This window comes from Poecilia reticulata, chromosome 9 (genome assembly GCF_904066995.2).
Source record: "Poecilia reticulata chromosome 9, P_reticulata-male-v2, whole genome shotgun sequence".
NCBI classification, from domain to species: Eukaryota; Metazoa; Chordata; class Actinopteri; order Cyprinodontiformes; family Poeciliidae; genus Poecilia; species Poecilia reticulata.
Window position 1 is genome coordinate 9,531,614 of NC_088838.1, and position 16,131 is coordinate 9,547,744.

The 16,131-nt window shown below is 42.8% G+C and overlaps 2 protein-coding genes across 5 annotated transcripts; one reads left to right on the top strand and one right to left on the bottom strand.

Moving 5' to 3' along the window:
- Positions 1–288: 288 nt before the first annotated feature.
- kctd9a (potassium channel tetramerization domain containing 9a) lies at positions 289–5,842 on the bottom strand. 2 transcript variants are annotated; one of them, XM_008417515.3, is made up of 12 exons: positions 5,642–5,840; positions 5,285–5,406; positions 5,151–5,194; positions 4,979–5,075; positions 4,260–4,318; positions 4,052–4,180; positions 3,893–3,960; positions 3,721–3,816; positions 3,492–3,641; positions 3,277–3,382; positions 3,051–3,184; positions 289–1,775 (listed from the first exon to the last, which is right to left on the bottom strand). In XM_008417515.3, the coding sequence occupies exons 1-12, from the start codon at positions 5,687–5,689 to the stop codon at positions 1,659–1,661; spliced, it is 1,170 nt and encodes a 389-aa protein (XP_008415737.1). In that variant the 5' UTR covers positions 5,690–5,840; the 3' UTR covers positions 289–1,658. The 2 variants fall into 2 exon arrangements, with proteins under 2 accessions (XP_008415737.1, XP_081466632.1); XM_081610506.1 differs by having other exon boundaries at positions 4,979–5,194; positions 5,642–5,842.
- Positions 5,843–6,814: 972 nt separating this feature from the next.
- On the top strand, positions 6,815–9,452 carry ankrd39 (ankyrin repeat domain 39). Of its 3 annotated transcripts, none has more exons than XM_081610507.1 (5): positions 6,815–6,833; positions 7,165–7,275; positions 7,421–7,524; positions 8,789–8,992; positions 9,089–9,452. In XM_081610507.1, the coding sequence occupies exons 2-5, from the start codon at positions 7,185–7,187 to the stop codon at positions 9,236–9,238; spliced, it is 549 nt and encodes a 182-aa protein (XP_081466633.1). In that variant the 5' UTR covers positions 6,815–6,833; positions 7,165–7,184; the 3' UTR covers positions 9,239–9,452. The 3 variants fall into 3 exon arrangements, with proteins under 3 accessions (XP_081466633.1, XP_008415735.1, XP_008415734.1); XM_008417513.3 differs by lacking the exon at positions 6,815–6,833 and adding an exon at positions 6,871–7,091; XM_008417512.3 differs by lacking the exon at positions 6,815–6,833 and having other exon boundaries at positions 6,872–7,275.
- Positions 9,453–16,131: the final 6,679 nt, after the last annotated feature.

Genomic DNA, 16,131 nt, shown 5'->3' on the forward strand with positions numbered 1-16,131 from the left:
GGAAAAAAAAAACGAGTGAAGTTTGTAGTTCTAATGTGAAAAACTTCAGTCAAATTCAGAGGCTTATTCAGGGCCGCTGTAGCGCAGACTTCTACAGAAAATCCTTCCTGTTCACAGCTATCAATCTACCCACAATTCTTGGATAAGTTACAGCAACATTTCATTTCCTTTTGGGATTAATAAAGTATTTTTTTATTGAATTAAGGGCTCCTAAATCCTTCTTACAATTCCTTATGAATGCACGTTAATAACTACAACCACGTGATCCAATAACAGAAAACAAGCACATTTTCCTCTTTGTAGCAGTTTATTTATAACAGTCGTTCATGGAAATATTCCCATGGCTGAGTGCAATGAAAGGAGATAACTACAATCCAACACCCAAATCTGGCCTACATTGCATTCGATGAGATGTATTAAAAATAAATAACCACGGCTCTTCCATTGACTCGACCTCTCAAGATATAAATACACAACATGATTGCCTTCATTATTCATTCTGAGAGGCTGGGGTACCTACGGTCTGGCCGTGTGAACGCTTGTAGTATTGCATCAGAGCAGCTCGGAGCTGCGGCCGGAGAAACTCCGCCGATCTTCCAACAAACAAAAGAGGTGAAGGTGGGGGTCTTCATACGTGCATAATAACGGACACCGGACCACCTGGAAGCGAGGCGAGAAATCTCACGAAACAAAGAGCACGACATCCCAGCTGCCCTCCCGCGCGAAGCTTTGGAAGCACTGGATTTTGTTTTACGTTTACGTCATTATTATACGAAGGTAAAGCACCGAGACGTTTGGCGAGAAGGTTACACCGCGTAACAAGGAAACGTGGACATGTGCAAAACAGGTTCAAAGTGTGATTAAGCGGTAGGGTTAAACGGAGGATACAGAGCGCTACAATCCGAACACGCGTCGGCGATTTGACAAGCCATGCGACACTCACAAGCATGCAAAACTGTGGGAGGCTTACACACAGGAATGGTAGAGGAGGTAGATTCACGGAGCACTAAAACAAACAAACACCAACATTGAGAAACGTTACAGCTCTACGCGACACTTTGCATATTCAAGCTGTAGCATAGTTTTGCGGCGCACTAACAGCGGTTTCAGCCTCTCAGACTAAAGCCTGCTGCGCTGTATGGCTTTGGCTTGATAATCCAGCAACGTAAAGTTCAGTTATTTCAAGGAGACATCCTCTGCGCACGGACACAGTAAATTGGTGTAGCAACCCCTTCTGTTGTTGCTACAGCAGCATTCAGTGAAGCTCGGCTTTTCTTTTTCTTCTCACATGTAATCTGACTCGAACTCCTAGTAACACGTTAAGTGAAACGAGATAAATATAGTGGCACACATAACAGCAAGCGGGATCAATGGACTGCGTCCGGACACGACGCGCGAGGAAGACTACTTAAGTTTTGGTGATAAATGCAGCAGCAGGATGTTGAGGAAACACACGCCGTCAACCCTGGGAACTTCTTATAGTGCAAGGTATTTAAAGCTAGTCTAATATTGTCGGAACGCCAGGGAGCCGTGCATGCCGTTTACCCGCGGCGCAAGACAGGTAAAGCCAGATTCGACGAGGAGGAATGTGCGGTATGACACATGGAGAGTGGAGAGAATTGACGCGGAGAGAGAGAGAGCTTCGTTCCACGGGCGAGTTATCTGACGCTCTGCGACATGTGCAGAGGGGTCAGCATCTCCTCAAAAATGGCCCCCTTCACGTTGGAGCCCCTCAGGTTGGCTTCCTGCAGATCGCAGCCGGACAAGTCGCAGTTCTGCATCGAGAAAGGGCGAAACACAAAGGAGAGGCGAGGTGTTAAAGCACTGAGCAGATCAGGGCACAATCTAACAGGTGTTACTTCCTTCTCTGTTACCTCTTAGGCTAGGAAACAAGTTCACATGACTGCTTATATTTTATTCAGGAGCTCAATCAAAACACTGTTCAAACATTATTCAGCCATAACATCAAGCCTAGAAAATGATGTTATTTTAGATTTGTGCCTACTTTTCAGAAGTTTCTCCCTGACTTGCGTTAACCCAAAACAAATAAAAACATTGTAGAAACTGATGTGTTTGTGTTGGCTGATAAAATCAGGAACGCATCAAGTTGTGATGACGATGCTTTAGGATTTTTGCTCTACATTGATCTCAAGCTTCTGACACAGTTGTTCACAGTATTTTACTTGCTTGACTTTTTTTTTTTTGAAAAAACGTACAAATGACTTTATAATTATATTACCAATTGACAAGGCCACATTTGTTACTATAAGATGTGAGCTCCCACAGGGATCTATTCTGGGGTCACTTTTGTTTCTGCTGCTGTTTGCTATAATTTGTTGCTCATGAAACCCATTTGTTTCTTCTTAAGAAAAAATGTCTGTGCTAAGGCTGATCTTAAAAACATTTCCACATATTTTCTTCTAAGTACATTACTAAGTACATTACTAGTACATTACTTTGTACTAAGTACAAACACGATCATAACACCAGTCAGATAAATCAACTGCTTCCTTCACAATTTCATACTACATGTTGTAATTTTTGCCCTGGTCTTTATACTTAGACTGGATGAATGGATTTTGTGTGAAATGTTGTTTGTGGAGGAAACTTTCATTATTGTTGCTGTGATTTGTATTCAATACTGAGCGTAAACCTAAACACACAAACTCACATTCTCTTTAATATTGTTTCACAGTATTATTTGTAAAGTACTTTGCTGGATTTCAATATCTTAACTTGTATTTTGGATGCATTTTAAATTCCTCAATAAGAGATGTTAAAGGTTGTTCTGTCTCACAATGATGTTTTTTTAAAGTCTGGATTTGTTGTGGCCTTGCAGTTGTTTTTTCATTATTAATGATAAAGCTTTCTTTTCCCCTCCATACTGTGTGTAGCCTCTGTTAAAGGTGGCCTGCAGATGAGTTACATTTTAATAATTTTATTTCGACCTTTAAAAAAAAAAAAAAAAAGTAATCTCAAAGCCTGACCTCTGACTCAGCTTCTGTAGCTGCTCTTAACAGATAATCCTCCTCCGACAGCCTTTACTCTACCTCCAGATCCGTTCCCGCTAAAGTGGCCCCCCGCAGGTTGCAGTTCTTCAGCTTTGCGTTTTTCAGGGTGGCCACACGCAGGTTGACGCCGGTCATCTGGCTTCCTTCCATGTCGACTCCTTTCAGATTCGCACCTGGCCGTGAAATCAAAAAAAGAGTCAAATGAGACGGCAGACGTGGACGAACGTATTCGAGTCTTTCGGTCGAACATCTGCGGAGAGCTCGCCTTCAAGATTGGCCTTCAATCCAGACGGGTCTTCAAAGTTGCACCCTTTCAGAGAAGCTCCCTCGGCGTTGCAGCAGAGCATCTTGACTCCTTGCAGATTAGCGCCCTTTAAAAAAAAGAAAGAAAAGAAAAGTAAAAAGCACATATTTTGTCAAAATCAACCGTAAAAAATTATGGAAGAAAAAAAACCCAAAACAAAACAAAAAAATACTTACATCCATGTTGGCTCCAGAGAGGTCGGCCCGCTCCAGATTGGAGCAGCACAGATTAGCGTGCGTCAGATTGCAGCGGCTGAGGTTAGCCATCTTGAAGTTGATGTAGCGCAGATCAAGTCGGGACAAATCGGCACCACTGAAGTTAAGACCCTGCAAACAACAAGAGCGACGTTGGTTAAATGTTCTTTTCGGACAGCGAGCGAGACGAAACCTCTTCAGCTGGCGTCACCTGACAGCGGAGCTCCGACTTGGTGGAGGTCGCCAGGAGAAAACGAACAAACTCCTTTCGGGAGATGGGAGAGTGGTCCTCGGGTGGCTGTGAGTTCTGTTTAAATGGTAGAAAGTGGTAAGTGGAGGGGGGAAGGGAAATGATAGGGGAGTGATTATGTTATTCACAATACCTTGAGTACAACTTCCAGCTGTTCAGCCAGTTGCTCAATTCCAAAGAACCGAGCCTCCTCCAAGACTCCTGGAAAACACAAATGACTCGTCATGCCGCCGGACTGCATGTCGTAGGTAACAAAATGACTAAGAGGTGGAGGAAAATCAAAAAAGCTCACCTCGTATATTTATTCCTTCATTGACAATGAGCTGACCGTGTCTCAAATAGTTCAGAATCGGTTCAAAGTATTCGGGGCTGCGGTCGATTAGGTATGCCCCATACTTGTCCCGTTTGTTTCCCCACACATCTGGAGTGAATAATAACCCCTTAGTTACAAAAAGACTCGCATCAGAATTACATTTTCTGGTGGGGATATGAAGCGGTACCTTTTTCACGGAACATGTGAGCGAGCATGCTCTCCGGCTCTTTGCTGACCAAAGTACTCCTGAACAGAAGTCAGAGTCAGTTAAAAAAATAAAACAAAACAGGCATACAGTGCAGTGCTTCACAGAAATATTCATATCCAATAATATTTTATTTTCATAGCAAAATATTACGATTTCACCCCCCTCTCTACATATTTACAATGTTGGGACAAACTGCAAACATGACTTCTGATGGCCTTCTTTAAGGGCTGCAACTAAAGTTTATTTTAATAAACAATTCTAATGATTAATCAATTAGTCAGATGATAAATTGGCACAGTCTATAGGTTTTTCATTTAGCATTTTTATACATTACATTAAATGATTCAATTTGTTTTTTGCCTAGTAAAATGCAACAAAAATATGCCACATATTCACAGACACAAGCATTTCATATCAAATACAAAATGTATACATATTTTGTACAGTTTTAGCTTAATTACTGATCTGAATATGTTGCTTTTTTCAGCAAATGGCCTTTCTTGGAGTCTGTTCTCCAGCAAACGATTAACTGATTACTAAATTGGTTGAAGACTATTTCAGTAATCGACTCGTCAAGATTAATCGTCTCAGCCCCACTTTCTTTCAACAAATTCACTGTACAAATACTTTTGAGAGGCACTGCATATTGTGACATGCAGTAATGCATTCAATTAATTGACGATTTAAACCACAGGCACCTTGTGGTGGTAAAGAGGCGACCACCGATGTTCAGGGTCAGCCAGTCGGTGTGCGCTCCGTGCTGATCAGATGTAACCCTGACTTCACTCTGTGGGTCTACCAATGACAATACAGATGTTTTACACATGTCCACACTGACTGGCAGCACATACAGGAAGAGTCTGTGCTCACCAATAAATGGGTCTCCCTCTGACACATACAGTACGTCATCATCCCTGATGACAGACACACATATAAACACGTTTAGGACACAATCTGAGAATAAATCCACCATGGGACAACTGCTGCGGAATGAATGGGTTTACCGTATTAGGGCAATGTCATCTATGAGACCACCCTTCCCATTGTATAAACAGGAAGCTTTGATTCCCAGCTTATTGCTCGCTACTGACAGTAGATCAGACAAGGTCCCGTAAACTGCTACAACCTGTAAAGAAAAGAGTTGAAGTCGAAAATAAAAGCGTGCTTTATTGTAAAGCCAGCAAATGGGCCACATTAAGAGTCCCTACAGCTAACATCGGTTTTTACTCTATATAACTGCGTAATATCACCGAATAGTGACAGTTTTCCCATTATGATACACCTTGAAGCTCGGTGGGGAAAGAAAGCAGTCATTCTGCGGCCCAGGCTCCCACACAGACTCAGCCTGACTTTTTACCCACCTTGCCATTTTTAGACGTCCCGTTAACAAACAGAGTAACTCTTCTCATTCTCTGCGCGCTTTGGTCCTAAGTGACTTCATATAAGTCCAAATAATAAACAGGGCTGTATTTTTCAGCCAGCTACCTACCAGTTATCTAGATAAAGCTGGACAACTAGCTACATCAGACAATAACGCGAGAAAAAAGATGCCTTCAAAAACCCCGGGAAAAATCTGCTTCGATACATTTCTATTAATCATCATTAGTAAGTAAAGGCACCTTTGAGACTTGGAAAGGAATTGCGAGATGCTCTGAGTTGTACTTCTGGGGAACATAGTGTTAGTATAACAAAACTCTGCTGTTTATTTGAAGCTAAATCGTTAAAACACGTCGTTAAAGTACCAGCACGATGGTTAAAATAGGCTGTTTTTTAATGAATAGTATTATGTTGGTATTTTCTTTAAAGCCTATTTGGTTACTTTATTACGAAGAGCTAATTTATTTTTCTCTGCGTATTATTTTTCTAGACCTAGAGTTAGACAATACAAAAAAGTAGACTGCACCTGAAGTATACTTTTCATATGACACTCTGCTATTGGCCGAGGGCCCTGTACGTAAGGACGTTATGTGCGTATGCCTTAACAGTCAGCCGGTGGAGAACCCGGGCAGAATTGATGACGAGTTGGCGCTGAAGGAGTTAGAGCAGGGGTGCCCAAAGTCGGTCCTCGAGGGCCGGCATCCTGCATGTTTTAGTTCTCTCCCTGATTTAATGCACCTGGATCAAATGACGGCTCGTTAGAAGGCCTAAGAAGAACATTGAAAAGCTGAACAGTTTGTAACTATCACCAGGGAGAGAACTAAAACATGCAGGATGCGGACCCTCGAGGACCAACTATGGACACCCCTAAGTTAGAGTTAAGAATTGATTAGATGTGTGGACGGACGGACGGACGGACAGACAGACAGACAGACAGCACGCATTACATTTTAAAACACATTTATTCCAATATAAATGTTTATACATTTAAGATGTCATTTTTACATTTCAGGATCATGCTAAAAATGTATTCCTGATATTTACGGATATCTTTCAGCATGGAGTCTGCATGTTCTCCCTTCTCATGCTGGGTTTATTCTGGGTATTCTACGTCTCTCCAACAGTCCAAACAAAATGCATGTCAGGAACTGACAAACTGATGCTCCGTTTTGAATGGTGTGTGCAAGACACGCCTACCCAGTGCACCGGTTCCCTCCAAGGCTTACAAATGGAGCGCACCCTTCAGTTTAGCGTTAGCATCTAGCTATTCTGAACTCATACATTTCGTTTCTTTGAAAACAGCTGCAGATTACGCTGTTAGTACAGTTTTCTGTATATACTATTGTTTTTGGGAATGACGTCTTAATATTACAAAACTTCTCCTCTCAGTGGTGAATGTGTTGTTATGCGCTAAGACAAAGTTTTGGACTACAAGTATGTCTGTTTTTAGAATCTTTATGCCTTTCTGCGGTTCCAAAATTGGGGTTTAAACTCAGCTGTTTGTCAGATGTCCTTCCAGTCACAGCCATGTCAGACAAGCACCACTGTTCATGTTGCTCCCATCCCGTCTCCTCCCCCAGTGTTCACCAGACTCTGGATGAAATGGATTTTGAAAGAGGTTTGCATTCATTTGTGAAACCAGTGGTGTCAGATTATTGTACAGTTATAGTTGTACAAAGAAAACAATCTTTGGCGTGTTATTCTCTGGCCTGTGTTAATCGCTGCCAGCAGGGTACAGTGTTGTGTGCCACTTCTTTCTGCAGGTATCTGGTCCGCTGCCCTGGATGGAGACCTGCAGAGAGTCAGGCTCCTTGTTCAGAAGGGGACTGACCCGAACATGAAAGATTCAGCTGGGTACACAGCTCTGGTGAGTCCAATTGGATTGGAAGATGTTTACCTCTCTTTGCTTTTGCCTCTCCTCTTCAAGCCTATTAGTTTAAGATATGACTCTTGCACATTGTGATTGGTTTAAATTTCCTCCTTCTTTCTCCTCTGGGACTTGGGGTCATAGTTCAGGTATTATTTTTAAAACATTTAAAAGTCCTTCATTCAGAAAATATATTTCTGCTACATTTGTCCAGCCTCTCGGTAATGTCACTCACCTTATAAATTATAAATATGTTTGTAAAAAATTGGTTAGTTTTAATATGTGGTAGTCTTGACAGACAAATCTAGACTTGAGCCTTTTAGTTCTGTCTGGAGTACTGAGGAAGGTTATCTGGGAACAACTTTTATTATTCAGAGGTAATACTTGCATCCTTTATGAGCTGGTTTTCAGCAAAACCACTTTACAGAATCTGCTACTTTCATGGGCATCATCTGTTGGGGTAGCAGCATCAAAGCCAGTGACTTGAAAAAAGCAAGCTGTTAAAGAAGGTTGTGTCTATTCGGGACTATTTTATAACCTCTGGGGATGATTTTCTTTTTTTAATCATAAGCAATTTGATACAGGTAATCACATTATATAGACCTCTCATGGATTCATTGTTCTAGTTTGATTTAGAGATGGGGCCCAGTCAACATCTGCAGCGTTTTTAGATTACACAGCAATGCTACGATCTGAAGTCCGTTTTTATCCATCCGGCTCAGCAGTGTGAATACGTATCCCCTCAGCTAACAATAATATGAAAATTGGATCTTTAATTTTATTGCCTTATTCCTCAGAAAGATTAAAACGCTAAATGTTTAGTAAAATTTTTCGGAACCTGAATTTCCTGGGTAAGGATGTCCAGTTTGAATCAGATGTGAAACCTGTGTTGTAACTGGTAACTTTGTCTTTCTCTCAAGAAATTGACAGAGTACTTCTAAAAGGAACCGTTTTAGGCCCCGTCCTTTGTTTAGGAATGTTCTTAGAAAGCTCTGAGATGCATGACGTGTTGGAAATCCATTGTGAATTGTAATGTGTTTTAGTAATTGTCTTAAACCGTGGCATATTATTAACCAAGCGTGAAGTTCTCTAGTTTTGTCTTTTTATTTTGCATAATGGCCCTAGTCCAGTTTTAAAAAGGGTTTTCTTTAACCCTTGACTACTAAATGCCTTTATAAGCTTTACAGGCTTCTTTTATCTCGACTGTGTACTGTGCCTGTTCAAACGTGCACAATTAAATCCTAATTTCTGCGCTTTGCCTCAGCACTACGGGAGCCGTAGCGGACATTTTGCCGTGTGCGCATTCCTCCTCGAGGGCGGTGCGTGTCCGTCCCCTCAGACCCCGGGCGGGGCAACCCCGCTCCATCGAGCAGCATACTGCGGTCATCCGGACGTAGTTCGGCTCCTTCTGCAAAGCGGTGCAGATCCCACCCTCTGTGATGACGACGGTGCAAATCCTTTGCACAAGGTACGCAACGGTTATCAGCAGCTACCATTCCACAGAAACATCTTTTTGATGTTTTATCAATGTTTGTGATTATTTCTATGCTTGATGCTTGAGCAGGCTGCAGAACAGGGCCACTCTAAAGTGTGCCAGCTGCTTCTCGAGCTTTGCCCTGCACTCTGCAGCCAGGGGAACAAGAAGCTCCAGCTGCCCTACCAGCTGACACAGCAGGGAGATCTGCAGGAGCTCCTCACACCTCCCCGGTCATAACGGACGAAGATGCTAATGTCACACGCACACACGTCACAAGATTAAAAACTGTACACGATGAAGACTGAGTCTGGGAACTGGCAGAATCAGTGAACGTGGAATAACATTTTTAACCTCCGGCATTGTTCCAGTCTTTGATCTTTTATTTCACCGCTTTTTGTATTGTCTGCATTTCTCAAACTTCAGCAAAACGTGAAAACATTTCAAAACCTCATTTTGAATTCAGTCATTGAGTTAATTTTCTGGATAAGCTCGGTTTCCGATTCTGTGAAGTTTGCTTGAACTAGAGGGTCAAAAACCCTCTGAAAGTTAAAGTTTTAGAATGTTATAAGTGGATCAAATCAAATTTATTTACATGGCACATTCAAGAGCAACTGCTTTTGTTCAAAGTGCTGCACACAAAATAAAAACAACAATAATGATAGTAATTCCAACATGGAAGAGAAGAAAAATATAAACCAACATGTGAACTCTATGAGCTCTGATAATTACAGTATAGACTGCTCCATATTGGTTTGGCTGTGCAGGATATGGGTGGTTGGTTCTAATCTCAGACAGTAGGGGGAGCTATTGTCTAATAGAAGACCACAGTGTTTGGCCATGGCGTGTAAATTTCATGGCAGCTAACAAGAGCAAGCTTACTCAGTTTTTCCTTCACACTGGAAAATTTAATAGCAAAAATAACATGAGCGCAACAACTATAACGGTAAGACGGACACCAGCACTCAGGCAAACTGCATCTACAAAATACAATCTAGCTCTCAATCAAAAGGGTTGATCGGTTCCTAAGTCACCAAACTATTTTATTTTAGTAGTTTTCAGAGTCTTAAACAACATGGAACAATGTATTTTTCCTTGGTTTGAATAAAACTCAGTTTAAAAAAAAAATCCTGCTCAGCTAAAACAGATGGAAATACTTTTAGATGTTGTCTGGCATGTCTAACATGTCAAACCATGTTAAATATGTAACACATGCACGTACAGGAGGCAGATTAACCCTCCTCCGCCGCTCCACCGTCTCTCCCCCCTCTGCGAATGTGCAGAACTTTAAAAGCTCTCCTCCCGTTTCCCTGCAGCCCACGCGGATCGGGAACCCACGGCAGAAAAATTTCTCGCTGCAGAACTGGCGCACTTTCATTGGGTCCGCCGGTGGGTGGTGTTTCCAAACTACCCTTCCAACCACATCCATGCCGTGACTGGAGGGGTGCCAGGCCACATCTGGAGCTCATTGCTGCTGACGCCACACAGCACACAGAGATGGGGTGTCGGGAGGGGGTAGGTTGGGGTTGAGGCGGAGGGGAGGGGGTGTATTTCAGCTCGGTGGATCTTTGCCAGGAGAGCTGTTTATGCTCGGTGACAAGTTCCTTCCCACCCCCACCAAACACAGTGGAGGAGCCGGAGCCGGAGCCGGTCGGATCCCCACTGAATGTCAAGTGACAGTGAAGGCAAGTGGGTTTCTGGGGCCTTTATTCATCTGTGGCACAAAAAAACAAGAAAAAGTACTTTCAGAATTGAGAGACTGCTTTACATGACAGCCTGACTAATAGATCAGCCCCACAGCATCCTCTAAAAGTGTCCCACTGCCACATTCTGTGAAACATGATCAAAGTTGATGTTTTAGATTTGTGAGCAGTGAGGTAATGAAAACCCACTGCAGGAATGTCGAAGGCCTCGGTCGTTACTGATCATTTTTCCTGACCTGGTTTGAATTTGTTTCATGTCGAAACAGATGATTTTTTTTTTTCAGCCTTCCTATTGAAATTGGTCTACCTATATGGGCTGGGAGTTTTCACTTAAAGTGAAGACTTGGACAGGATTCCAGACATTTGAGAAATTTGGATCGCTGCTCTATTTAGCGAGCTTTATTTGGAAAGCAATGAAACTTCCTGGGCCTGGAACCCACTTCCACCATAATGAGTCCAACTTAAACCAGTACTGGATGTTATTTTCCCCTGAAATAGAAGGTGGTCTGTGTGCCATGCTTGCATGACGGGATTTTTAGTCTCATTTTATACAATACGCTTGTCTGCGAGTAGATAATGAGAACGGCCTGTCCTTGGACCTCTGGAGGCTGACAAATATCTCTGTGTTGAAGAGGTGGCTTTGGAATGAAACGCAAAGAAATATATGAATCAACACTAAATATATGTTTTCTTTTTATTTATATATATATTCTTATGGGAATCTGTCTTTTTTAAGATGTAAATTTACATCGTTCTCTATCATTTTTAACGCAATTAAATTAAAAATAAAACATACTTTGTGACTTTCTGGAAGATATTTAGTATTTAGGCTTTAAATCTAGATATTAAAACAGGAATGAATGAAGGATTGATGAAAAGAACAAATGGATGACTGATTAATGAACTATGGATGGATGGAAGAAATGATGGATGGATGGATGTTGGATGGAATAACGGATGGATGGAAGGACGGACGGACGGACGTAACTTTTATACAAAAGAATCAACAGTAAATGTTCTATGGACGTCCAGCAGTGCAAATGGTTAAACTAAATCCAGTTCCATCCTGTCCCAGAACCAGGTACTTTGTTTGCATTTAAATGTTGGTTTTCACAGATGAAAGCATCACCTGGTTCTTATCTTCCCCGTCTCCACCTAGACAAAAGCTTCCTAGCAGCCCTGGCAGAGCCGGGGCCCATCAGAGCTGAAGTAATCAAGTAAATGGCTGGCAGATGGGCACACACTGAGATGCAGAGGGCCATACTCGGATGGGGGGGTTAGCCTCACATTCTGCATCTTGCGCCGTCGAGGCTCTGGACGACGGGGGCGTGTGTAATCAAATATATGGGAGCTGATCTTCAGAGTTGCCTCATAATCCAATTTGGCCCCGCTCCCACTTCAAAAGAAGCGTGTTGTCTGCTGGTTGATGGGATGTTGCAGATCTTACACGCCTGCTTTCCAGGTCACTGGGTGATGGGATCCATGAGTCCAGAGGCCGCGGATCAGCTCGTCCAGGCAGACAGCTCCGCGGTTATGGGAAATGTCAGAGTTTTCAGGTGATCCAGCCAAACACAAACAGAATTAACTGATGCATGTGTGTGTGTGTGTGTGTGTGTGTGTGTGTGTGTGTGTGTGTGTGTGTGTGTGTGTGTGTGTGTGTGTGTGTGTGTGTGTGTGTTACTGTCATATGTTATTCTCCAAAGCAAAAACGTTTTAAAATGCATGCCATGGAAGCCAAGTCTTAAACTATACTGAAATCCAACATCTGGTTGATATCAAAACATGGCAGACATCATGCATGATTGAGGAAAAAGTTCCTGGGTGTAATTATGTACAGTCAACACGCATCACCTCTTGTGTGAGCGTGGGTATATCTTAGGAGGGAAAAGTTTATTTCCCCAGATGTGTTTTTTTTTCTCTTTCTTTGTGCCCTGGAATGGATGGCTACGTTTCTTTTTTTTTTTTTTTATTGATTATGGAGATGTAATCTTCTCGAAAGCTTTGCCAGAGAAACAACATAAGCTGTTCCATATGACTGAAAGGGCAATTAATGGAGGATTTGGAGTCGGATATCTGGGGCCATTCATGGCAGACTGTTGTTAGAAATCACGCAGTAATTTATCACCCGCTGAATCTCCACAGGAGCTTTCCAAATCGACCGTGCTCCCCTTGTTGTGTTGCTCTAAAGTTTTCCAGTCTGTTATTTATTTTCGTCTGCCTAATGTCTGCTTTTACCTTTCTGTCCTATAAACAAAGAGATCTTTTCTGCATTCAAATACAATAAAATCGGGTATTTACACACACTGTAAACGATTTGAGAAAGTCCTGATGATGATAGCTTTGCTTTGTGAGCTTCTGATTAGTTAATTGACCACATCTGAGTTGAATGGAGGAAGTATTTTAACTCAACGCCTCAAATATACAGCTCCCTTTGTGTGATATGAAGGGAGAATCAAAAGACATCAGGACAGATAGAGTTCTGTCAAGTATCAAACGCTTCACACTACACTCAGTCAGTCACCCATTCATACACTAATGGTGGAAAGCTACAGTTCAGTAGCTTGCCACCATCAGATCACCACCAGCAGACAAGTGTCTCGCACAAGGACACAATGACACAGGCGGACGTGGCGGGGATTAAACCGGCAATCCACCTGTTGCGGAGCAAACTCTTACCGACTCATGCTCATCATTATAAACGAATATTTGGAAGCATACAACAACCCCCCGAATGTCTAGCCTTCATACCCTTCAGGAAGAAGATGTGTTCAGTATACCAGAGATGAGCGTGTTTGAACAGCAAGAGAGTGCCGTTATTCAGAGTGAAGCGAGTCTTGTACCAACATGGACTGAAAAGCCACTCAGTGGATGAAAGGCCAAGTTAAAATGTATTAACTTGGCCTTTGCCAAGTCAAAGACTTTGACTTGGCAAAGTCTTTGACTTGCCAAGTCAAGTCTTGCCAAGTTTATATTGACTTAAACTTTGTATAGTTTAAGTCAAGTCTTAAACTATACTGAAGTCCACACATCTGGTTGATATCAAAACATGGCTGACATCATGCATGATTGAGAAAAAGTCAATCATGCATTGATTTTTTAATGCATGAAAAATCAATGCATGATTTTTCCACACGATAGGCCTGAGAGGACTACCGTGTGGACTAGGCCTAAGAGGAGTGGTTCCATTTCTATAATTGGGTCTTTTCTCGGTTTGCTCCTTGATTGCTACAGCCTCACTTACCCTTCTTGTTGTCCAGTCCTCAGTAAGTTCCCTCAGCGTTCTGCCTCCTCTTGAGGAGAATTCACCTCAAGATCCTCTGCTCCCCTGGTTTGCACTGTGTGGACTCACCACCGCCTACCCACCATACTTACCTGCCTGTCCATCCTTCAAGCATCCTTTGTCCGCTCCACCTTCATAAGGAAGAACAAAACAAAAGAGGAAACGCCACCAACAAACACTGCTCCCCACCATCAGTCAACCTCAGCCTCTGTGGGTAAACTCGCCTCCTCCTTGGAAACCCCCGTAAAGCTTTCTTTCTTCCTCCTCATCCCGTCGTCATATTTTTACCTTTCATCACCCCCTGCCTCTGCTCCTCTGTGCCTCTGCGGAAGAACTTCACAGAGTTCAAGAAGAGCCATCATGGGCCTATTGGAATAAAGCAGATTCCTGAAAGACAGTGGGTTATTTGTGTGTGGAAGCGTTGACTTTACCTTTAATGCAACAGTGAGGTCATCCATCGCTGAAAGTGCAGTTTTGTGCACAGACTGAAGTCACCACTTTAGGTCGTTCCCTGACATCCTTAAGCTCTTCCTGCATGATGCAAGCATTACTGACCTTTTTATATTGTCATGTTTACATTATGCCATTGGGAGTCTTATCACTTCTCACCACCATAAAAGAAAATGTAAGAGCAAAGAGGAAATTTTGGTGACTAATTCATTGTGTTTGTGCAGTGGTGCTCAAAAATAAAACTCATTGAGCTTTTGAAATTCAAAAATCTTCCATGTTGAAGCCTTCGGATACATTTTCAGTTCCTCACATACTCTAGTGGGCCAAGCTGAGGAGCAAAGGTGATAATCAGTCACACCTAAAGCAGAGATGCTGGCACCTCATTCGTTAGGAAGTCCCCAACAATAGCAAACAGCAAAATGGTCACAGTGGTGGTGACAATCCTTCCTTTCAGCCCGGCTCGCTGCAGGGAATGCAACACCGGGCTGCACGTGTAATTGAACAAGATGGGTACGCTGATGAACTAAGACTCATAGAGACATGCCGTGGCTCTGTCAGCAGGTGCCCAGCACACACTGGTCCATTCATATGCGCATTCCTGTCTCTCTGCTCGCCGCCCAGCAGGTTCCTCCCAGGCCACTCAGGACAGGGGTTGACACACACAAAGGGTCTTCAATCTGCCTCTGACAACAGCCAGCATAAAGGCCCGGAAAGCCACAACAGCATTATGTCAAAGAGCCGGCTGGGGGTAGAGAGCAACGCTTGTGGATGGGAGGGGGGCACTGCCGATGGATGGATGAGGGCTGGACACAGCCAGCGCGGTGGAAGGCCCGGCTGAGGTTTTTTTTTTTTTTTCCATAAAGGAGGATATTTGTACTCATTCGGTAACAATGGAATGCAAGCACACACACACACACACACACACACAAAAACAAAAAAAGGGGCGAGGGCAATGAAACACCACATTGGGTCGACGAAGACGCTGCGAGGGAAATCATCATGCAAAGTGACGATATTGTTCACTCTGAGGATTGCAAGGCTGTGTTTGTTCTTATGCTGATGTGTGGCTTCGCCTGCCTTCGGTTCCCCCTTTTGCATAAGGTGTTTTTGGCTCTAACAGTGTCCGGCACATTTCCTTACACTGAAAAGGCGAGCAGGGGAGATCAGAACATGTCCAACTCACCGTGGAGCGTTTGTAAACAGATTCTACGCAAAAAGATTTAACCGACTTAACAACCCTCATTGTCCGGTCTTTTATCTGATAAGGACTAATTTACATTATCTCTTCCCTTGTCGATGTCCTGTGAAGGTTTTAGCACTTCCTCACCGAGGAGGGGGAAAAACTGTGTTGTGTAATTATTAAAATAAAAATAAACTTTAAGCCGTCACTTTACAGCCTTTTTGTCTGGTCCTGTTGGGAGGCTCTATAAATGCTACGGGTTTCTTGAGATACCATGGCATGTGAACATCACAGACATGGGTTAATGATTAATCTGGCTTTTTCAAATTAGCTCCATTCATTGAAGCGCTGCTTTCATTTTGTAATGTGGCTTGATGAGTCACCATAGAAATGAAACCTTGCAAAAAGATACTTCAGTGTGTTTGTATTCCTCCTCCCCTCCCGGCCCTTTTGACAAGACGCCTTGAAATGTAATTCAGTGTAACCTATTGCATCTTATGCTGTATGTGTTCAAAATGGG

What these genes read in the sequence shown, in the direction of transcription:
- ankrd39 (XM_008417512.3), top strand. Translation starts at nt 7,053, where the DNA reads ATGTGTTGTTATGCGCTAAGACAAAGTTTTGGACTACAAGTATGTCTG. An exon ending in TGAAATGGATTTTGAAAGAG is followed by an intron (nt 7,276 to 7,420) that starts GTTTGCATTCAT and finishes TTCTTTCTGCAG; the next exon opens with GTATCTGGTCCGCTGCCCTG. An exon ending in GTGCAAATCCTTTGCACAAG is followed by an intron (nt 8,993 to 9,088) that starts GTACGCAACGGT and finishes ATGCTTGAGCAG; the next exon opens with GCTGCAGAACAGGGCCACTC.
- kctd9a (XM_081610506.1), bottom strand. Translation starts at nt 5,689, where the DNA reads ATGAGAAGAGTTACTCTGTTTGTTAACGGGACGTCTAAAAATGGCAAG. An exon ending in GATGACATTGCCCTAATACG is followed by an intron (nt 5,195 to 5,284) that starts GTAAACCCATTC and finishes GTCTGTCATCAG; the next exon opens with GGATGATGACGTACTGTATG. An exon ending in TAGCGGGAACGGATCTGGAG is followed by an intron (nt 1,776 to 3,050) that starts GTAGAGTAAAGG and finishes TTCTCGATGCAG; the next exon opens with AACTGCGACTTGTCCGGCTG.